The sequence below is a fragment of the Plectropomus leopardus genome, chromosome 9 (assembly GCF_026936395.1).
Source record: "Plectropomus leopardus strain MGB_pleo_1.0 chromosome 9, ASM2693639v1, whole genome shotgun sequence".
Taxonomy (NCBI): Eukaryota; Metazoa; Chordata; class Actinopteri; order Perciformes; family Serranidae; genus Plectropomus; species Plectropomus leopardus.
Window position 1 is genome coordinate 14,538,049 of NC_142184.1, and position 24,337 is coordinate 14,562,385.

Genomic DNA, 24,337 nt, shown 5'->3' on the forward strand with positions numbered 1-24,337 from the left:
ATTTTAGTACAGTTGCAGTATTAATTGCTTAGAAAAAGAAAGTGCAAACAATACTAAACTTTAAATTCAAGGCTTTTTGAGGGCCCCTATCACATTGGGGCTGTAGGCTATCAGTATGTAGGCTATCACCACCACTATGACGTCCCTGCAAAGGTTTATTGTCTGCCATCACAGAAGATTAAGAGTCCCACACAATCTTTTAAATAAAAGTATGGCTTCTAAGTAACATCTGTGGACCATGGTTGAACAATGTAATAGGAAACAGTAATGTTGCACTGCATCCACTTTCCATGATGTCTAATGTGATTTGTAGTTTTTTTTGTATGGTTTTGTTGTTTGGTGAAATGATTTGTATTTTTGTACTTATGTGTATTTATATGAAACGCTTGATATCCTGGGATGCAAGACAAATTTTAGATTTTTCTCTGACAATAAAGCAAAATTAGATCAAAATCAAATATTGGTTTGCAGATTAGAAAACAGGTATTAATTTTATTGTGATTTACCTCCTGACATTTGAATAAAAAAAAATTCCACTTTGACCACAACAGATAAGTTGCACAAATATATGTAAATGCCACTGAGTTTATCACAGTGATGAATAACAGTCCCTACCAACAAGTAGCAGTCTTTCTCTATGAAATGCTTGCAGAAAAGGTTAGTGCAGCTCCCCATCGCTTCACATAGAACTGACGTTACCTGCATGCTATTCGACTAACCAACAAACAAACAGAGTTTTAGGATACATAGACTGAAATCTATGCTGCGAGTCACTGATCCATCAGACAGGCTACAGTACGTCATCATGCTGAGAGGATTGCACTGCTAGAACAGGATTACACCACTTGACATTTTTCCCGAGCAAAACTGCTTAACCACTTTGATTAGAGACACACAGAAAAAAACAAACATTTATAACGAAATGACAGATCAATTCAGAATATTTTAGGGTGGCTGATTATGTTCTTGTGATGTTGCTGAATAAGGCTAGATAGATTATTTGAGGGCACAGATGTGCCCCAGCTGCCCGACCGGGATACAGCATGTTCAGTGTAAATGTTATCGCTCTATGTTTATGGAGGATTTTAAACCCTAAATAAAATCAAATTTTTTAAAAAAAGATCAGATTAAGTGAAATACAATATGCGGTGTTATATTTAGTTTCTTTTTAGGTTTGGTTTTTCTGTCTCAATGTGAAATGAAAAACATTATTATTGGCAGGTCTTTGTATTGAATATTCATTGCACAAAACCTGAAAATATCCTTTTAACATATGTTTTCATTTATTTATATAACACAGTAAATGCATTCAATAAACATATAAACACATACAAATGTGGATCTTATTTTATTTTTTGCTCATTTTTTTATAAGCATTGTAAATCTTCCATATACCTTCCTTAAGGGCTTCTAGGCAGTGTTTATTTTTATCTAGGCTAATCTTTTCACTGAAAAAGACAGATTTGTTCTTTGGACTGAGAAAAAATAGACTAAAGTACCATAAAAGTAAACATTTCACATAGTATTATATAGATAAACTATTTCCTCTCTAGGGCATATTTTCTATATAACACACAAGCCACCGGCAATAAAATACAACCAAACCCATCTGTTTTTTAAAAAATGTGTAATTCATACAGCTTCCCGCTGCAAATGGCCTCCTGGGTAAACGGGTGATGCAGTCAAGATAGGACTGCACCTCATTCTTCAGCGCCCAGATTCCTAAAACACATACGTTAGGATGTTGTAGGCTTTGTAGTTTGTGGACTTGTTAACTGTCTAGCTACATAATCCCAGAAGTCCTCCGCTCTAAACTCACCCAGCTCACTGGGTCTGTCTGTGGATGACTTCCTGAAAGACTAATGGCAGCAGTTGAGGTTTGAGAAAATCACATTCAGCAACAGGACCATAAACACCGGCTCCTCCTATACATGTGTGCTCTCACCTCTCTTCTTCCTCCACACCAACACCCATCTTTAGACAGAGATCCTCTAATAGGACAACCGACACCCTTCAATATGCTGCCTTTGCTTTTTTTTAAATGGAACCGAACATAGCAGGCATTATGTCACCCCAGTGTGTGATTTTAGACAGCATGCCGACGTTTCGGAAGTGAGAGAAGTGCAGCAGGTGTGACGTGTAACGCAACAGAGTCAGCCTCCTGTGTGACATCTAACCATGGATGTATTAAGAATCTGGATACAGCCATGGAGATGGAGCCTTGTTCATTCCTAAAAGAGCTGTTCGTTGGCAAAAAAAAGCTCTTTTAGCAGGTATAAAGTACTAGATTCAATAGTTATGGCGACGGAGCACTGCCGAGTGGTGTCCACATGTGCTCAAACGGATAGCTGAGGTTGAATCCAGTAGGTGGCGGTAATGCGACTTAATGGACACCAACCACCATCCAACCTGACAGAAGAAGAAGAAGAAGAAGATAATTACCAACCATGGATGTATCATCCATGGCTGTATTATATTATCCGACTTCACTGTAATACATCCATATGTATTATAGATCAGCGCCTGGCGCACTTCCTGGGGGCTTGTGACCAACCTGTGAACCTGTGATGTCCCCAGGTCATCCTACTGCGCATGTGTCGGCGTCTGTATGCTCCTGTCAGAGCCCCTGTCATAACTTGACTTTTTAGCCAGTTTTAGACCATATCTGTGCAATACACTTTTAGACATTGGTCGTTTTAACAATATATTTTAACTGGACAAAGGATTTTAGTCATCAGACTTGGATTTTAACTTGTTTCACGGACTTGCCTTTGCTGGAGCGCGCAACCATCAGCGAGCATATAGTCCACTAGTCACTCTGAAGGCCTATTGCCTCGCAATAACCTATTTTTAAAATGATTTTTTTTTTTTTTAACCGATGGTGGGGTTGCTTTAATGTTGTTTGAAGTTTCCCATTCTAACGATCGTGTTGTGTTCTAATTTATTCCGGGACTTCCTTCGGCTATAATGGCCGTGTGTTTGCACTGCAAACACCACTACTCAAAGAGGACATCCAGCGCCTGAAGTCCGACCTTTGTAAAAGAGATCAGCCGATTGAAGGTTTTGTCTGTGTGGCGGCTGCACAAGCAAAACACATTTCCTACTCCCGGTCTTGCAGTCTTGTCGTCACGTCAACTGGCAGATCGCCTCCTCCCCCGGTGTCAGCGATTATCTCGGCAACTGCGGCGACCCTTCCCTGGTTACCTCCAACACATGCCGGCACTGATTGTCCAGCATCTGAGGAACTGGGCACTGCTCACAACTGCTCCACTGAACGCGAACACCAAAACACTGACGCCGCCAGAAGATCGGGAGGCCGGCTCGGGAACTAAACTCATGATCCCGGCCCACAGCTCCATTCCCAGCCGTCCTGGACAGAGGTGGTGCGCCGTGGCCGAAAGAGAGATCCTACTATTGGGAGGACGGTTCCTCTTCAATCTCCTTTCAACCCTCTCCAATCGCTACACCTCTCCGGTGGACTTGGCCCCCAGCCATCCTAGCGATGCGCCTGCAGTTCGGACTCCTGCGGCTCCTCTTGCACGCGCTCCGAACCATCCCGGCGATGAACCTGTTGTCCCGGCTCCTGTGGCTCCTGCGGCTTCGGGGGCCCCTCATCAGACGCTCAGGAGGTCCTCCCCGGACTGAGCCTCTTCGTCTCTGTCCACCTGAGCAGACCCTCCACCTTCTGTCCCTGTCCTCATTGCAGGAGGAGGCATCAAAGCGGCAGCTGTCCTGTCCAGGTAGTCCCCACACATGATCTCCTCCTCCTCTTCTCCCTCCCACCACGTTAATGATATATTCGTTTATTTAAGCACTTAATTGTGCCCAGCCCACATGGTCTTATAAGACACTGATGATAATAATGCAAGAATACAAAGATGGTCACATAGCCTTTTCTAATACATCCACAGTACAAAATATATATTATACAAGGAACATTTCAAAATATACAAATCAATAACAGTCAACTGTACTATTGGAGTGCATACAGTGTTTTCTGGCGTCATATCCATGCATTTTCAATGAACCTGGCTAAGACATAAATCTCCTCCTTAAAGAGCCAACTCAACATATCACACTCAGCCAACCAAAATAAGTAAGGGTTCTTTGCCTGAACTTTTTCAAACAAATGCTTTCTCAGTTCAGTATACAAAGAGCAGAAGAACAAGATCACACAAAAGACACATATGCTGCTCTTCAGGAATACCTTTATACTGACTTCTGTCGCCAGAGGCAAGGTACCAGATCTTAACTGAGCACACAGGGACTTCTGTCCCCTCCTTAAGTTTAATGTTAGATAACGTTCAGTGTAGTAATGTTCTTTAATTTGAACATAATTTATGAGTTTTGGCGTACTCCAAATCTCCTCCTTCTATTGTTTTGTATGAAGAAAAAGAAATCAGAAAAATTAAATATTGCAGAGAGGTCTCTTGACCAAGGGTAATTGTATGCTTGATCCCACTTCAAAATCGTTAATAATTGGAGATTCCGTAACTTTTTTAAAATTCTGGTCCCATTCCCATTCTGGGTTTTGTAGCTGATCGTTTATTCTCAGTTTGCATTCATAGTTTCATGGTTACATGGTTCATGGGAACGTGCGCCTCTCTTTAAAAAGTGGATTCGTCATAACTGCCGTGGGAGCCGAATGCTTTTGGTCAATATTCAGCATGTGGTCCTGTCTTCTCCACATGCATGACTGTGTAAACAGCAATATTCATATTTGTCATCTCAGGTCACTATCTCTTGCATTAGCTCCCCCTACTGTCCTCGCCTACATTGCCTCTTTCACCGGTCCATTTACCCATTCAGCCTGACTGTTATCTGCATCATGACATCCTGCTTAATAGACTGGTATTGGTTTTTCCGGGCCTGTCCTTCAGTGGTTTTCAACCTATTTAAAGGGAAGGACCGTCTCTGTTTCCCTCGGAAACATTACATCTGAAGAATTCAGTGTTTTTTGTGGGGTTTGACAGGGCTCAGTTATTGGTCCACTTCAATGTCAGTTTATACATGCTCCCTCTAGGTACCATCATACAGAATCACAAAGTATCCTATCATTCTTATGCTGATGATACACAGCTTTATGCCGCTCGTTCCCTAGACAACCTTAGTCCTGTAAATGACCTTGTTAGATGCATTGATGACATCAACCACTTGATGTCTCAAAACTTTTGACAACTTAACAAAGACAAAACTGAAATTCTGATAGTAGTTAATAATAATAAATAAGTTAATAATTAGTAGTTAATAAAATATTTTCTCTGAAGCACAGTGAGCATGTCAGAAACCTGGGAGTTATTATCGATTCAAATCTTGATTTCGACAATCACATCACAACCACCACAAAGACAGCCTTCTATCATTTGAAAAACATCTCCAAACTTAGGAGCTTCCTGTCCCAGTCAGACTCAGAAAAACTGGTCTATGCATTCATTTCTAGCAGATTAGATTATTGTCATGCCCTCTTTGCGGGTCTTCCCAAAAAGACAGTTGGTAGGCTCAAGCTCATTCAAAATGCAGCAGCGAGAGTGCTAACTGGGACCCGAAAGTGGAACACGTTACACCTGTACTGAAAACACTCCACTGACAGCCAGACAGTAGAGAATTGCTTTTAAAATACTACTGCTTATTTACAAGACCTTAAATGGTATGGCTCCCAAATATATTTCTGACCTGATCACTAGTTATACCCCAGCCAGATCCCTCAGATCATCAAACATGGGTCACCTAAATGTACCCAGGATTAAAACCAAATCAGGTGAAGGTGCATTTAATCACTATGGTGCTGCTCTTTGGAACAAACTGCCTGATAACCTAAGATCTTCGGCAACTGTATACTCCTTTAAAAGCAGTCTCAAAACATTGCTTTTCTCTCAGGCTTATTGTAGTTAGTGTGAGTGTGTGTGTGTGTGTGTGTGTGTGTGTGTCTATGTCTATGAGAGTGTGCCTGTGTGTATTTGTGTTTGCCTGTGTGCGCCTGTTGTTGTCAACTGTTATGGCTAACAACATTCTGTGTATGTGTGCGCATTACATGGTTTGTTGAGAGGATATTTTATTTATGCTTTTTATCACATTGTTAAATGTTTTCTGTTTTTCTGTAAAGCACATAGAGTTTACCTGAGTATGAAGTGTGCTATACAAATAAACTTGCCTTGCCTTGCTTTGCCTTTGCATGTGCACACATACTTGGCCAATAAACATCACTCTGATTCTGAGCAGATATATTGTATTTATCAGTTCCACATGTTGCCCACTTAACCTGCTGTCCCTTTCCATCCAACTCCCGCTCGGTTGAACTTAAGTGGATTCCCTTATCATCCATAATATCTGTTTTCCTGAATATGAATGTATAGACATGTGCATGTAATGTATCATCTATAATGTATCTATACATCTGTTTTCATGCACGCCGTCGGTCAAATCTAAAACAGCCTTTAACTGCCAGAGGTCAGAGCATGTCTGGCTCACAGCATCACAAGTGAACATATCACCATCTTGTGTGTCCATAACATATTGCAAGATCACACTACATTGCTTTTTTTTTGTTCCACCCATAATTATAATGTTGTGTTATACATAAATATATTTGTCTGATGTACAGACTTTTGCTCGAGCTTGTTTTCTTCAAACATATTCATCTAATGACTTTCTGTATTAGAGCCAAAGTCACAAAAAGCACTTTTTTTTTTTACAGCCTTGTTACTTAGATGTGCAATCCATACTATTTTATAAAGTGACCTCCGGCTTTAATGACCTCCCCTGGGTAAAATATTGTTGAATCCCAATGGCAAAGATCAAACTGAGGTCATTCCGAGGTCAAAACCTAAGAACACAAAGGCAAAGCTAAAGGCACACAGAAAATCAAAGACAAGAAATCAGAGGATTGCTAACCCATGTGATCTCACATCTATTCAGTTGAATGGATGGTATAAGTGCTCGCACTAAACTGCAGCTGAAGGATTCGGTGTCAGGATGTGTCACTCAGAGTGCATCTTTGTTTCTGTTTTGAACCACTGCAAATCACAGGGTAGGGTAAGGGTAAAAACTGCATAATCACTGATCAATTATCTCTCAGTCTTATGCGTAATTCATCAACTGGGATTCTTGATGAATTTTCAGCAATACAGAGTAGACAAAAATCTGTTTTCTTTTATAAACATTTATGAAGGACAGTCAAGGACAGGGGACTGATGTATGGCATTCCCAAAGAGAGGAGGCATGCTTAGCAGTTTTATTTGCTACAAGTGTCAATAGTACATCATAAAATGTCAACACGTCACGGTTGTGGACATTGCCTGCTTAGGGGGCAGGACCAGAGATTATTTTCTTTGGCTGTACTTACTGACTCCAGCTTGGGGTTAAATTCAGAGCACCTCTATCTGTCATCCCTCCTCCGCATGGCTTCCAGAGTCCAATGAGTTAGTGTTCCAGGGGCCTCCATCTGAAAAGATTTGGGTCGTTGTATTTGACTAAGACCAGATTTTAAAAAAAAAAGTTGTAATGGCTTTATTTTATCAGGGTCTTCATGGATCCCTGAAATTTTTGTATTTGTGAATTTAAGGGTAAAATCAAGGCCTCCAGAGCTTTAAGAAATAGGCATAAATGGACACTGGCCATTAAGAGCATCTTAATTCATATATTACGTGCAAGACTAGGAATTTAATTTTTTCTTTTACTGTCTGCCATTTCTGTAACATCACAGTTGAGAAGTGTTCACACATTCAAGCCTTTCTTTCTTTATAGCAGTCTGTGAGCTTCTGTAAAACCTGCTAATTCTCATTATGTAAATTCTCAGTGTTGTTACAGTAATTAACCTGTCAATGTTGGGTTTGTCTGTTCTTTGCTACTGTAGGAACATGGTGGTGCAACATCGTGCTCTCTGTGGATGAGGACCCACTCTGTATGTAGATACATGGCTCATTCTAAGGTAACAAAAACACAACACATAGGTATTTTCAGGTGATTATACTATAATGCATACTTATTATGTTATATTATATTATATTTCTGCCATTGCACCCCCCTAAATCATACACACTGGACCTTTAATGGTTATATGGCATAGCATATACTGGACACACTCTAACTGTTACACTCTTCTCCTTGTACATCCTTATGGCAATCTCTATATACTATTCACTGTTTTGTCATCTTGACTGAATTAACCGCCTCATCGTCTATGCTTGATAACAGTGTGAATTGTCACCTGGATAATTAATCAAAATCAATCAAAAGAGAGCAAGGGGTAAAAACCATCTGTTTTATTTGTTTCTCGTCACGACACTATCAAGATTGTTTTATCAAAACGTTTTCAATCTAATTTGAGATGACTACACGGATCAATCGTTGGTTTGAACCCGGTCTGTGTCTTCTTGCGTCACTGGAGGCATTTTTTCACTGAAAAGGTGTGATGACGGTTAAATGTGTAAATGCTGCCAGAGCAGCTGAATAAAGAACTGGGAGCCACAGAAGAGGCCTGGTGCTTGATCAGGAAAAATCAGTGCTCCATGGCCTTAATCTGCAGGATTAGGGCATCGGAAAGTTCTCTCCTGTGTGTCTGTGTGCATGTGTGTTCTTGCAAAGCTTTTTTTGAAGGTAACTTGCTCGTGTGTAGCATGTGCTAGCATGCTTTTGCATACTGAGACAGGTGTGAACGAGTGTGTGAACAATCGTATCAGGAGCCACATGTGCAGCAGCAGCAGGCAGACAGGAGGGAAGGGAGGTGCCCATGGGTTAAGAGCTAAAGCCGCTTGGCCCAGATGAAGATGGCTCTCAGGCTCTCTGCCAATCAAAACCCAGCCAACAACCCACTCTCACTGACAGGGCAGGGAAACAGTGCATTGGGCCTCACGCATACTTGATGCAGCCTGCAGTATATACAGACACAGTATGGTATGAAAAAACAGCATTACAGAGATAGAGACAGTGAGGGCTCTACTGAAAATTGCGTTTACATAAAGCTGTTATAATCAATATTTTTATATGAACAGTGAATGAAATTACTTGGTTTATGTAAAAGGGTCACTCTTACGAACAAACCCCCCTGACTCTGGAGTTAACCCCAGCCTGATGGTGCATTATTGCTTATTTTAGCACATTGTTGTGGTTTTAAAGCCCGAAAGTTATTGTCTTGGTTTACTTTCATCGCTCTCATGTTTTTCTCTTTGGCCGCAGCAGGCAGCTGTTTTTAGAGAAAAAGCTCTCGACACCTTCTGTATATTACCTGTCAAGCATAAAACTGAAGACATGTACAGTTAGCAACCAGCTGGTGAAAAAACTGAAGCATTTATCAGCTAAGCAGCCAGATATTTCCTTTAGAATTTGGTGGAGATCAAAACAGAGTGGAAAAGACAGTGAATATGGGACTTCAAATAATTAAATAAACAACAACAACAAAAACAACAACAACAACAACAACAACAATAATAATAATAATAATAATAATAATAATAATGATATTAATAAGATCTTGGATTTATATAGCGCCTTTCAAAAGAACCATGGGCACTTTACATAGAAATTAAACTAAACTAAACAACATACAATAAATAAACAAATACAAAATACAAAACTGAAAAAGGTAACAAAAAGTTGCAGTTAAATTCATCAGCAAGACAGAAACATTACTACTGTTCATGAATGATAGTGATGCTTCTTATTTAGAGGATGTGTAAATCCGTTTTTTTTAAAAATGAAAGAAATTATATTGCATATAAGTTTTTATGCTTGAAAACGTTGGTATATCTATACAAGTAAAATATAGCAAAGTGCCATTGAAGTAGACTAAGCCTTAACACCATGAATGAACCAGGTGACATAAATTTTCACTTAAGTCTCACATTAAATGAGAGACTAAAAAAGCGTGCTGACAAAAACATTAGATCTGTGTAGAGCAATGAAGAGACTATAACATTACTCAAATTAATTCATGAAACAAACAAATGTCTATAACTTCTATCAGGTTTTGATTTATAAACATGACAAACATTTTAAAGTTGGATGTGAGTTCTTTTAATGTAATCTTATTTTGCCTTCTCCTGAAATGGTTTAATGGCACCGGACTGGAGAATGAACGCCAAAAGTTGTTTTTAGAAAGTTACTCTGAGGTGTAAATAATCACTGTTTGGGCAACTTATCTCATACAACAATTTATATGCTATCTAATGAATTAGCACCCCATGAATGGCGTCGTCCACTTACATACGTAACATAAAATTATGTACTTGGCATTAAGTTACAAAGGTTAGGTTTAGGAAAAGCGTCATGTTTGGGTGTTGCCAAGTTTTGTACGTAATGTTAAGTTACATACATAATCAAATATACATAATGTATAGTTGCGTAGGTGAGGTTTAGGAATGTTAAGTTAAGTAGGTTCAGATTTCGGAAAAGAAACATGGTCGGGTATGTTATGTTAAGTATGTAACACAAACTTTCAAACTTAACGTAAACTACTTAATGTAACGTTATGTAGGTAAGGTTTAAGAAAGTTAAGTTATATACTTGACATAATGAACTTGACATAATGAAATTAACATAATGAACTTAACATAAAGTTATGTAGGTTAGGTTTAGGGAAAATAAACATGGTTAGGTCATTATCAAAAAAGTACTTAATATAAAGTTCTGTAAAAGAAACATGGTTAGGCATTGTCATGTTCTGTAATTAATGCAAACTCACAGACAACATAATGTACTTAACATAAAGTTATGTAGGTTAGGTAAGGAAAAAGAAACAATCCTGATTACGTGGGTTATATACAGATTCTAGTGCAATACTTTTCGTAGGTATACATACAAACAGTGCATGAGAAGAGCATGGTTTGGTATTGTTAACAGTTTGGATGTGTGATTCATTACAAGGCATGAGACATGAGATATATGACTACATTTATCTCAAGGTCTGCGTAGGTAAATAATTTCCATTTAAATGCTCATCTTGTACTTAATTGACCCTGAACTTAATGCACACTTCTCCCTCTCTACCTTATTCCTTTCTCTTTTTTCATCGCTCTGTCACTCAGATATTCTAACAGCTTTCTTGTATGTCTTGTTGTAATTACAGTGCCGATAGAGGAAAACATGATGTTTAAAATATCAGAAAGGCCATGAACATGTTGCAGTCTGCAGCTGGTTTCAGTCAGTGAGGATAAAGTCTCTTTGAACATCTGCCAAAACTCAGAGATCATCTAACGAGAGATAAGCACACAGTTCACTGTGACATAATGTCAAGCATACAAATACTAATGGTTTCAAAAACAAGCTTTCCTGTTATCCATTAAATGCCAGTTGTGTTTTTGGCCATGCTATCTTTATCACTAGGCAGGTGGTGTGGATTAGGGATGCTCTCTAAACTTCAGTATGGCACACATCATACAAGAATTTATAATCCACAAGCCTGCAGCTTTTTAGTCCTTAACAGCCACCTGACCATCCATCTTTTCCTTGATTGCCTCATCTTCCAGCCTCTCCTCACTTCACTGCTCTAATCTTCTTCCTATTTAGTCCCATAGTCCCCTTTGCCAATCAGCGAGCTCTGCCACATTTGTCACAATCCATCACTTCTGTTCGTTCAGCCACCCCTCCTCTGCTGCATGATGCTGCCTTCCTTACTAATTGAATTTTTGTCAGAGCTCAGGGTCCTTTAGGTGACCGCCATGCAACTTATTGATTGAAGTCTTAATCATTGTCATTGGTGTAAAATTAACACAAGTGTTCCAGTCCAATGCATGGGTAGTTTAGTAGAGCTTTTTAATCCACAGTTAAATATTAGTTAAAGTTAAGTTTTATTTACAAATTTGGTGCAATCAGCTCTGAAGGAGTCAGGCAGCCAATGTTAAGATGCTCCAATGGCTGTAATTCTACTGTTTTTGTTGTTTTGCTTTTGGTGTCTTTTTTTTTTTTTACTGTTGTAACTATATCTTATATAAGATTAAATCTGTTCATGATTTTTTTTTATTCATGTAATCAAGTCAAAACAGAATTGTAGTAGTTCAGATGACAGAACACAAAAGCATGACTCAATCTCTTTGCATCAGTGAGAGCAACACTGTTTGATTTTTACAATATTTCTCAGGCGGAAAAATGCAGTCTTACCCATGTAGCCATTACGGTTTATGTCATTGTCAAAGATGATAGCATTCTTCACTTATATTGACATTGTTATGTGTCGTCCGCGTTTCTATGAAAATTTATACTGTGCTGTCATAGAATTCAGCAGTGCCGAAGCATAAATAATGAAAAAATGAGATTTATTGAACCCTGTGACACACTATATGTAATGTAATTGGATCTGAAACATGCTCAACAAACAAAAACTGTCTCAGTGGGTATGGACCCTGTTGAGGACAGTGTAATTTATTGTATCAAATCTGACACTTAATGCTGAACTTCAGGATTGTCAGTTACTATTTGTTAGCAGGCTCGCCACTGAAAGTGAAAGTAAAGGCTGACCCCAGATTCACTCTCATTTGGTGTTTTTCCTGGCTTTTTGGGCGCTGTGTCTCTTGGATGCCTGCTTGCTTATGGTCTGACACCTGGTCGCTACCTTGAAACTGCAACCTCATCCGAACACCGTGGGGGTACACACCCAGAAATGTCCCAAACCCAGAGGAAAATAAGAAAGTACAGCCTGAGTCTCTGCAGAAAGATACACTGCCACACACTTCTTGCAGGTCATAAGAGATGATTGAGAGGTATTACTTCCATATGAGCCTATACATTATTTTTTTAGGAAAAATTCTTCTTAATATCTTTAAATCAAGGGGGACCAGTACGACAAAATAATAAAGGGACAGAACACTAGTATTGTAAGTTTGCCACAAAATCCACTCAGAGCAGCCAAGAAGTGCTTGTCTTTCCCTTTCAGTTTTGTCATTTGGATAAAGATTTTTAAAAAAATGCTGAAATTTAGAAACATATTCTCTCCCACGTACTTATCCAGGAGACCAAAGGTCTGTGTAGTACCAGTGAGAGACTTGCATTTTAAGTTTAAAGAGTTATACAAGAGCAGCCTGCAGCCTTACAGCAGATAATGGGTCATGACCACACAGGAAAATATAAAGGAGAGTAGCAGGGTAGGGGGGAAATAACAAAAGAGGGATGAATACACAGAAATGAAATGGAATCTCATCTTCCATCTGAAAAGAACATCAAAGGAGATGCTTAATCTCAGGAGGCAGTACTTTGTCATCTGATGTGCATCCCCTCTGTCTCTCAATCCCTCTCCATCCCTTTCTCATGATGAGATGGATGATGATGAACATGCGTGAGGGAGGGAGGGAGGGAGGGAGGGAGGAAGGGATAATACCTCCTGAATACATGATGAATGTAGTCATTGGGCTTAAACTGACTGGGGGGCGAGTGGCACACAGAGACCGAGAGCGTGCATGTGAGTGACACCGAATACCATCATCAACTCTCCCCTGCAGCCTCTCTCAGTCTCTCCATCCTCCTCCTGAAGAGAGACACATGGCATCGTGCAACAGACAGGACAAGTAAAAAAGAGGATGAAATGCATCTTTTTTTCTTTTTAAACTGAGCTACCAGAGGCAAGAGGGAAGAGACAAGTGAGACGCACAAGTAAAGCAGCATCTCGTGGTTGGCTCCAGCCCACCCAGCATCTTTTTTTTTCCTAAGCAACAAGATCAGGAGCTGTGCTCAGTGTGCACAGCCTGAGGAGGAGAGAGGATGCTGAACAACATGACGGACTGCGAGGAGGGAGAGGGGGGACCCAACAGTCAGGGTGAGTGACGAAACCTGCCACAGACTGATGAGGGCGAGGAGTGCGTGGCAGTGTGTGGACTTGGGTGCGTCAGTTCTCATGCAAATGGGTGCTGGATGTGCTCACACACGTGTGAGTTAAAGAAAGTTGAGGGAAGGAGATTATGTAATTTCAGGAAGATAGGTGTTAGTCCTTGCATCTGCCTTTTTGTGTTCGAAGAGAGACAGAGATGTAGAGAGAAAACTTGCAAACTCTGTCAGCTCTGGTTGTTTGTCTGAGGTTGACTGGACACAAATATTATGTTCCACATGTTGAGAGACAGGAAACAACAAGTGCTCCAGTCAAGCATCAGTCTGCACCGTATCACATCAACTTTTGACTCTTTGCACCTCTTGGGGAAGCATATGACAGACTTTTTCCACATTTTTTTCAAAATCAGCTGTTTATTGTCGGGTGGATGGATGGGTTTGACATCTTTGCTTAGAGGATGTGTTTCGGATGTTGCCCCCCAAGAGGTTCATCCCATGCCTGTAGATTCATACGTCCATGTCAAACACACTTTTAGCACTCTACTACAAAAAGGTTTCCAGCGGACTGAGTGCAGCCCCTGCAGAGCGTCTGGGGAAACCAGCCTTTCACTCTCAAACTCATTCATGTCTCTTCCCATCAAGAACAACTCGCCTGGGGCAATATCTGCCTTTCATAACTCTGTGTGTGTGTGTGTGTGTGTGTGTGTGTGTGTGTGTGTGTGTGTGTTTGTGTTTGTGTGTGTGTGTGAGTGTGTGTGTGCACGCACGCGCGCGCGTGTGTGTACAATCTGAGTGTGCTCAAGCATGCATGCAAATATGATTTGGCTTGCACCTTTCCATATATATTTTAACATATTTAAGGTCCAGAACAACCTTTTTCATCAAATCTCTTCACTTTCAGTTTGCTTTCATTGGTTCTCACAAGTGCTGCAATAATTAATTAATAAGTGAATCGAAAGAAAATTTGTTTGCTACTATTTTGATGATCAATTCATCTTTCAATCATTTTTAATTCTCTGTTTTCAGCTTCTCAAATGTGAGGAATTTCTGTCTGTTTTGAATAGCTTTAGTTTTTTGAGTGGCTAGACAAAACAAGCAAATAAGAGACCTCACTGTGGTTCCTTTGTCAAATGTTTTAATTATTTAACAAATTACACAATTGATTCAATGTAAAAATTATAATTAGTTGCAGCTCTAAGTACTACAAATATAGTTTTTTTAGTTGTGTTTGTGTCTGTGTAGACACACTCAACAATGGAAATTCTCTGCTTCATTAGTGCTATAAGGTAGGATTTATCAGGACTAAGACAAATATTTTTTCTCAATTACAACAGTTTGGGATCTGTGTCACAAACCTGTTCTCATTTCCAGGTTGTCAAGTACCGACGCTTGGCCACGCCCCTTTGCTTCTCATGGCATCACACAGGGAATCCCTTTAGCTTGTGTATGTGACGCACAGCTGAACACCTTGTAACGTGCTTAATGTTGTAAAACTGATGCAGTTAGGTTTAGGCAACAAAACTACTCGGTTAGGTTCAGAAAAAGATTGTGTTTTGGTTCAAAATAAGTACATTTGTTTTTGTAACGTGACTTAAATATGTCACTGACTTATTGTAGGATAGACGTCTGTACGTAAATTGGATAATATTATTACAACATGTTAAAACAACACTGACTAAATGCCAGCGTCAGACTATTGTGCCTCATTGTGTTACATTTGTCCACACTGCATCTGTTTAAAATGGGACTCCGTCACGTCATGTATAGAGACCACTTACCTATCAGCTGTGCACTCAGAGACATAACCACTTAAAAGATGTGTGAGTACTCACTTCCTCATTGTTCATATTCACAACAATACTATCACAGGTAATTTATAGAAATATTGTTGTAGCTTCCACACTATGTCATACCACCACCTCCACCTTGTAAAACATGCTAGCTTGAAAGCATCCCACTATATTTTGCAGTATTTACAAAAACATAAGCGTCCTCAAGATCTGCCTCCAGCTAGATCCCAACTTATTGTAGCGACACCCACATTCCCTTAATGTAGCTCTTAGTGTGCTGTAAAGTTATGCTCCAAAACGCAAATATCACTTTCTGTCAGTGCTTGTAATGTGTCTGTTCAGAATGTGGTGGTTTATGCTGTTTTCTTTTTGTTGTTGTTTTTAGTTTATAGTTTACAACATTAGTGAGTTGGCTGGTAAACTTCATGACTTAAGCTAAAATGCCATGACGAGTCTAATTACGTCATCTGTGTGGTTGAAAAGAGAAAGTACCTTCTTTTTGAAAAGCATTTTCTCCCCCTCACCTGCGGCAATGCCCCAATGTCAAAATATATTTACATTAACAAAGACTTTTAATTCAAACTTCTTCATTTTTAAGACTTCTGTAGCAGCTATTTCTCATCATGTGCTGTGCTGTCAACGCGGGTGACAGGACTATAATAGAAATGGGGGCGTGCAGCAAAAGTTTTGCTCAAAACTGCATGCCGCATCATGCAGTAGTTTGCTGTGTCATTCACAGGCAGTTTGGACAGTCCAATAGGGAATAATGTATTCAAACACATTTAGCTGCTGATGCTTGCTTGCTAGGTAGGACACAGTGTAATACTTTCTCTGTCTTTACTCATGTTACTCTCACTGTCGTGTATTGCTGTGGATGGGTTTACATTGAAGGTAGTTGAATGCCCAGTGCATCTCATTAACAAAGTGTACTTTTGGCATCAATATCATATGGCGAGAGGCGTGATAAAGCAGCAGTAATTGATGCCCTGGGAATTAGAATGCACTGGCGACACATATTTTTGATCATTTTTTTATGTGTGTTGATTTCCTTTAAATTATGACACCTCACATTACACACAGTCATGTTACTGCTTATATTTACACTATTTCACCTTTCTTGTGTTTTTCTTGATAAAGACGTTAATTTCATTGGAAACAGTAAAGTGCTCCCACATGTCTGGGAATCAGACAGCTCATTCTAACAGCAGTTAAATCACTGGTGTTACAGAGATCTTGACAGGTTTTGGCTCATTGGTTTGATTTTTTTTTTTTCCCTCACACGTCGTAGAATGGGATCATTTTCAGAATCCACACATGTGCAGCCAAGTCTAATTTGGAAGGGAAAAACTTTTCTCCCACTGGAGGATTTTATTCTGTGTAATTGTATGAACTGGCTGAATCAGCTTACCCCCGAAGGCATTTGTCTAAAGGTATTAAGAGAGAAAACTGGATTACAAGGGCATTTAAAATTTATGGAGTGGAGATCCAGTCTGCAGTGACCCTCCTCTATTCTCTCAGAGTTTAACAGCTTTGACACACTGGCATCAACTCAAGGGGAAATATACAGAAACTAGTGGAAGGCGACGCACACACACCAATGCTGTGCGGGTTAACACTAAACATATCTGGTGATAAAACGAAAAATGTGGCTGCTTCAGAAAACATTAAATTATCTCGCTAAGTCATCCACCTAGGTGGTGATAATTACTCCATTGATTTAACTGCACATAGAGGTTTGAGGTTGCTTTTATTTTAGTTTATTTTACCTGTCATTAAGCACAGGTGTCACTGATAACATCAACAAAGTCATGACAGTTTGACAGATTTTGCTGCGCTCAGCATGGCATACTTTTTCTTTTTACTTTAAGTACATACTACAACTGCCCTTACAATGTGTGTACTGTTGCATGGAGTGTTCAGACAATGGGGACATACTACTTTGTCATACAACTGCACCTTAAACTTTGACCTTCTTGCTCATATATCTACCACAGTCCACTTAGCTATGTGCAGCAATAAAATGTGCTGTCATACGTCATTGCGGCTTCTTTCAGTGGTCAAATAACTGCCGTCTGTCTGCGGTTCAGTTGATGTGATGTATCTCTGCTGCACAGAGGATTGTAGGTCAGAATAGCCAGAAAAGCATGCTTGCAGTACATAGAACATTCTGTTTTTTATGGCATGCTGCATTTGATATACTTTGTATTGGGACAAACTTATTTTTTTCCATACTAAATAGCATAGTTGTGTGGGCATTAGAACACAGTATGTGAGCTTAAACACAATCCCAATAACATTTTGAATTTACTACAAACTAAGACAAAATTTCCATGCATGGTTACATGAGGCAGATACTCTATATGCCAGCAATTTCAAATACTGCATTAGGCGACACATTAGGGGGACAATGACCTTTACTTTTTAAAGGTCATGATTTGAGCTACACCATTATGCCACAGGGGTGAATAATGAGGTGGCATTTATGGTACACTGGAGTGTGAGCACAATATTATAGAGCACAAGGGACAAGAGTGTACTAATGACTACAAATACCATCTCATTATACTCCTGCCTGTTTTAACAGAGCGGACGAGATGACAGATTAATGAGAGCCATAGAAGCTGCATGCTGTCCACTGGCAATAAAAATGGGTGTTAACCAATCAATAAGTTCAACAGGAGTGATTCTGAGGTGAAAAGAGGAATTTGTCATATGGTTTCAATCCTCATACAGGCTTGGTCCTCAGAGCATTTATTTTTTGTTTTGCTTTTTAAAAATAAATCCCTAAATAATGGACTTTTCTTTTAAATTACCTACCCATTCAGTTCCATGTTGATGTGTCGACACCCCCTTTTTGCTCAGTGTTGTAATTCATAAATTATGTTTTCATACGTTTTAAAGATTGTGGAGTATCCAGCAAGAATTCATTAGCATTTTGTATAACATGCAGTCAAAGCTCTAAGACCAGTTTTAACCATTTACATTTTAAAACTGACCTGGAGAAATAAAAGATGTCTCTTAGCTAAACAGCAGACAATTAAACTAGAATATACTTGCCAAATTAAATATGAGTTGCCAGTTTATTAGGTACAGCGTGGTGCAATGCATACAAATATCCTGCAGTTTCCTTTCTTTGTAAGGTTTATGTGAGGTTTTTGTTGAGACTATGACAACTTTCTGCAAATTTTTCAGGCTGTAGTTTGTTGTTGTTGTGTTGGACTGCACAGTGGTAGAAATATTGCAATCTTTAAGAAATAACCGCAGTGTAAATACTGCTTTACAAGTTCAAACATCACTTAAATTAATATATACAATTATAAGAAGTGTCAGAGTATTAAAAGTACCAGAATTAGCACCAATCAAAACGTTATTTATCTTGTTTTCATATATTATTGAAACATTAGTGCTGTAAAAATGGAGCTTATTTTAACTATGTGACAGCTGTTTGTTTGGGTAGTCAAATTTAAAACAATGCAAATCTGAAAAGAACCGATAATATCCTAAAATGTCTTGAAAGTAATATAATACTGTATAACATTGCATACAATAGAAATAAGTACAAGTGAAAGGATGTGGACTAAATATATATATTAAAAAAATAATACAACACAACCACACAACAGTTTAAATAATGTCTTTGAGCAAGGTATCTAATCTTTTATCATCCTAACAAGGATAGACTGATACATCCTGAGTCTTTAAAATGGGGAAACAGCAGCCATTCACTCCATGCTCACAGTTCTGTAGAGCCACCAAAATACTGCCTGTATGATCTGGAGCAGCTGCTGCAAGAGATAAACAAAGGTCATGCCAATGTCAAATTTCGGTGGTATTTATATAAAAGCATGTAATGACACTGTGTGAGTGATGCAGTGTCAGAGGTGAGGATATTATTAAAATACTGTATCTGATAGATGAACAAATACGTATGTAGAAAGATGTAGATGACAGAACGCAGATGACATTAAACTTACAAAAACAAAACAAGTTAAAGCAAACAAATAAGCCCTCCTCTCTGTGGCTTTGGACATGCAGACTTTTTTGAGACAAATAGCAAGAGTGTTTAAGTAAATTAATTTGAGAGTTATAGGGTGTCATCACATCACACAACTGAAAGTTCTTATAATGTCTTTGCCACATCTTTTTTTTTTATAAATGATAAATAATTAATTTAGACAGAAAATGATCATTTCATTTATAGTGTATAATAGGATAAGAGAAAATGAGACTTTAATAATCCCACTGGGGGGAGATTCACACGTTACAGCAGCTCAAGAGTTTATAAAAGCGAGGAAGAAAAAGGAAAAAAAGTGATTGAGTGATGATTAAGTATAAAAATATGACAAAAATACTAATGAGATCAAATAAAGATAAAATAGTAGCAAATCTATATATACTATATATACACCTTTCACTTATACAGATACTGCATTCCATGACTGACAGTTGATGCAAAAAATCTTGACGATAAGACACTAGGTGCTGGACAAGAGATCCTGGAAAATATATAAATAAATGAAAATTATTGCATCATGTTTTATTTTTCAACTGAATGCTTATTATCAAGTAATTCAGCATTTCTTCATATTTAATTTATATCAAGTGTGTGTTTTAGATAATTGGTGTATTCATTTTAATGCTTTGTTCGTTTATGACAGATGACAGCAGGTTTACAGGCGCTGCTTCCCGTCTGGGTGACCTTGTCATTTTGGTCGGTCAATATGAGCTCTGGGGGCAGATGGTCTGGACCTGCCCTCTCTGGGCTGTTTAGACTGGGAGAGATTAAACCTTGGAGATGCACACACACATAGGCTACAGTGTAGAGTATAAAACATGCTTCTGGCTGTCCCTATCGCAAACTGCTTCAAATATCCTGGTGCTTGAGAAATATGTCAGTCAGTGAGTGTTTCGTATGGTTGTTTATCAATTTCAGCTGAGCATCTGAACAAAAGTCTACAATTATGTTATAGAAGCTCCATGTGACTGTGTTTGGGTACAGTGGTGGTTTAAGGGTGGGTGGGAATGTCCTTAGTTTAAGAAGTCACAGGAACAAAGTAAGAAAAAAATCATCTTGAGAGAGTGATGAAGAGACCAGATTTAACAGAAGGATCAGAAAGTCGCGAAAATGTTTCCTCTGGGAATCTTGAATTTCACTGGCAAATTTCATGGCAATCCATCCAGGATATTTCCCTCTGAACCACATATGTAAACTTTATGATGGTGCTATAAAGGAGAAGTCAGGGGATGACCATAGACAGTAGAATTTATGGTTTATAGATCATGGATGTCTGTACTAAATTTCATGGCAGTCAGTCATTTCAGGCTGTGCCAAAGTGGAGAACCTCTGAACCTTGCTTTATTTGAAAAATCCTGAAGAGGTCAAACTCTGAAGAGTAAAAAAAAAGAAAGAAAGAAAGAAAGAAATATGCATAATTTTGTGTAGCAGGAATATTTCTTTCTGTGTGCTCTCCTATTCAATTAATCTCATGACCCCTAAGATTTATCTTCTGACCCTTGGTGATGGTCTAGACCTGCAGGTTAGAACTAAAAGCCTTACAACATGCTGGTGGCTTTTATCAGTCAATGCATGTTATTGAAATTAATCACTTCCGAAAGGATTGTTTTAACTAAATTGCTTCTCAGTCAGTAGAGTTGCTCCTGCTGTTCGCTCTGTCTCAGGTGAATGATTAATGGCTGACAGGGAACAAATCACTTAATTAAGCTTAAAGGAATACTCCAGCATTTTTGAAGAGTATGCAGATTTGCTGCCTAACACAGAGCAAGATGAGATGTATGATAATAGTTTTTCTTTTTTCACACTGGCTAACTGCTTCCTGTCCTCAAGAAGTATTTCACTGAGAGAGTCCTAGAAAGAAAGACGTAAACACTTTTGAAGTTGGTGCCACATGACCAGAGAAAACAGAGAAAAAGTAAGCTTTTGCTTAAGAGGTAGAAAACCTACAACTACCAGAATGCATTACGCCTTACCAGATGCAAGTGGGTGATATAATGTCGAATGGTCCGTTAGAAAAAATGGCGGCCAGCGTTAGACATGTTTTGAAAACATTTGAAGTGAGCATTATGCAACTCAGTATCGATCTTATTATCTAACTCTCAGCAAGATTATTGCGAATAAGAGTATCATCCAAAATATCCTGTTATTCTTTTATTAGTCTGATATGTGCGCTTCTCCGGCCCTCTCTAACACAGCCACAGCCCACTGAGATAGAGTTTAATCTGCTTGCCAGATGTCGTAGCTCATCTGCTGGTGTTTGAATCTGAATCAATTTGTCTGATTGCCCATACATTAATGCAGAGTGCCCACCATTGTAATTTCACTCACAGAGAGGGAGAGAAGGGTCACCTGACACATTAGCACAGGTGGATGAATGATGCAAAGACAAAACCTCCCTCTCCATCTCTTAACGCAGATAACGATTCATTGCCAAGGTTGCAGCTGGAGGCTAAAAAAAGGACATAAAGACACCTGTTAATACAGTATGTTGCTATATTATTAATATTAATCATAGTATCAGAAGCAGCAGGATCATTATTTTAATTGTCATGTAATAAACAGATAATTAATTAGGGAAATAACTGTGGTCATTAAAAGCTTAAACATGATAAATACTTCAACATGAGAATGGTTTTGTGTTTATGCGGACATGAGCCATCATGTAATTGTGCATCAGGCATTATCTAATCGCAGCTGCATTATTTAAAGCTGCTCTCTTAATGCCATAGAAAGGATTTTAATATTGCTGCTTCTCTGTAATTTCACTGATGTGTCCTCAGATGATTTACAGATTTAATAAACTAGCTCAGAGCAGGAAACACACTGGTCTGCAGTGTCCAACAATACTGTTTATGTTTATTTCTGAGGGAGGGTTTAAACAGTGAGCAACAGTAAGATAAGTCTTGTCAGTGATTGTCAGTAATCCTCTGATGAGCTGTATGTTACTAAGTACTGAATGAGGAGTGTGTATTACACTGACTTTTAATCTGTAACAAGTGAAAAGATCAGAGTGTTAAAGTTGGATAAAGAATCCTGTGAACATTTGCATTTCTGTGTTTAATGTATGTGTGTGGTCCATTTTATGTCAAAATAAACCCAATTCATGTCCTCAGTAAAACTACCGTCTGTGATGTTACATCACTGCCATGTTGTTGCTGCATGCTGCAACGTTGATATGTGTCATCATACAGATGCAGTTTTTATTTATCTTAATTTGGGCACTATCTTTTAGTGATTATGGTTAAAAGTAGATCAAACATTGTTGCATGACATCAGTTTTCTTCCAGGAAAAATTTGCAAAAGATGATTGATGATAATAATAATAATAATAATAATAATAATAATAATAATAATAATAATAATAATAATAATAATAATAACTTTATTTATTTAACACCTTTAAAACAGAGTTTACAAAGTGCTTTGACAAACAAAGCAAAGCGGAAATTGGATATATAGACAGCAAAACAATAATGGAGAGCCAAACTGTCTAATTCAGTTTTAGTAGTAGAATGTCATTGTCTTCCAAACCGGCACAAGTGTACCAGGAAAAACCTCAACATTTTCTGATGTAACAACACTTGGGTCAGACATTAGACAGACAGGAGTCGATTTTAGGTGTAAACCTATGAACCATCATTTGTGGAAATAAAACACGCTTGACATGGTGGGATTGTGCATTTACACCCACTTGCTCAGCACCAGTCAGACCGCACATCCATACAGTACATCACATTAAGTATAAAACAGAAAGGTCAGGAGGTAAAATCAAACTAGATCTCAGACATGTGGTATGTGATGTGGTGAATTCTTATGTAATTAATCCGTTTACATTTTATTAAGGCTTACAGTTACGCGTAACCAAGGACTGGTCACTTTGAGTGACAGGCTGTCTGACAATAGTGTCCTCGGATTCCAGTCACATTCACTGCTAGCTCCTCCACAGCACCAGCCTCTCACCCAAATATGGTCACTACTGGTTTAAATACAAAATGGCAACGACCGAAATGCCAAGCTCAAGGCTTCAAAACAGAAGTCCAAAAACCAATGGGTGATGTCGCAGTAGCTACACCCATTAGTTTTACGGCATTATGAGGTCATGGTCCTTTCACATATTTTTTTGTGAGATCGCATTGTCGCTGTTGTTGTTTTTTGTCCACATGGGGCAGCACAATAAGATGTAAAGAGAACAGACATATCATCACCTTATAGAGTTGGCAAATTTGTGACCAAACAGTTACTTATTTGCATTATCAACTAATATCAAGCAACATTATCATTCATTCATTTGGAGCTGTGAGTCTGACCACCTGTTTTGTGTCCCAAAAAACTCCTGAGGGAAACATCTGTCTCTTTCGCTGCTAGATGCTCCAGTATGTTCCAGTACCTAGTCATTAACTTTGCCATTTGGCACCAATAGTATAGTTCATAGTGAGACTCACTAAAATCTGAAGTTGTGGCCTTTAAACCCAAATAACAAGTTAAAAGAAGCTATAAAGCCCTGTCGAGCTGAGGGGAGCTGAAGAGTCTGGTGATGATTATATGTGGGTTTTTCAACACCCTTCATATTACACAGTCATTTTATCTATTGATAATACAGGCTCATTGATATAGCAGCTTTAGGATTGGGGAATGTTTTTCTAGTCGTCTTACATTCAGATCTGGGACTATGACATCTTTCCTTCCTTCCTGTAATACCTTCTTTTCTAAAGCAGTGATATGACTCACTGAGGCTTTGGTTGCTTTACTAAGACCATGATCACTCTCCAGAGGTCGACAGTTT

General features: G+C 38.8%; 1 protein-coding gene across 2 annotated transcripts in view; it reads left to right on the forward strand.

Moving 5' to 3' along the window:
* The first annotated feature begins 13,360 nt into the window (after window positions 1-13,360).
* The window catches only part of slc12a5b (solute carrier family 12 member 5b), a 47,757-nt gene continuing 36,780 nt past the window's right edge, over window positions 13,361-24,337 (forward strand). The window contains exon 1 of one of the 2 annotated variants that reach the window (XM_088082041.1): window positions 13,361-13,741. In XM_088082041.1, coding sequence (XP_087938167.1) covers window positions 13,687-13,741 — 55 coding nt within the window. In that variant the 5' untranslated portion in view covers window positions 13,361-13,686. The remainder of the gene's footprint in view (window positions 13,742-24,337) is intronic. The other variant, XM_042491395.2, reaches the window with a different exon arrangement.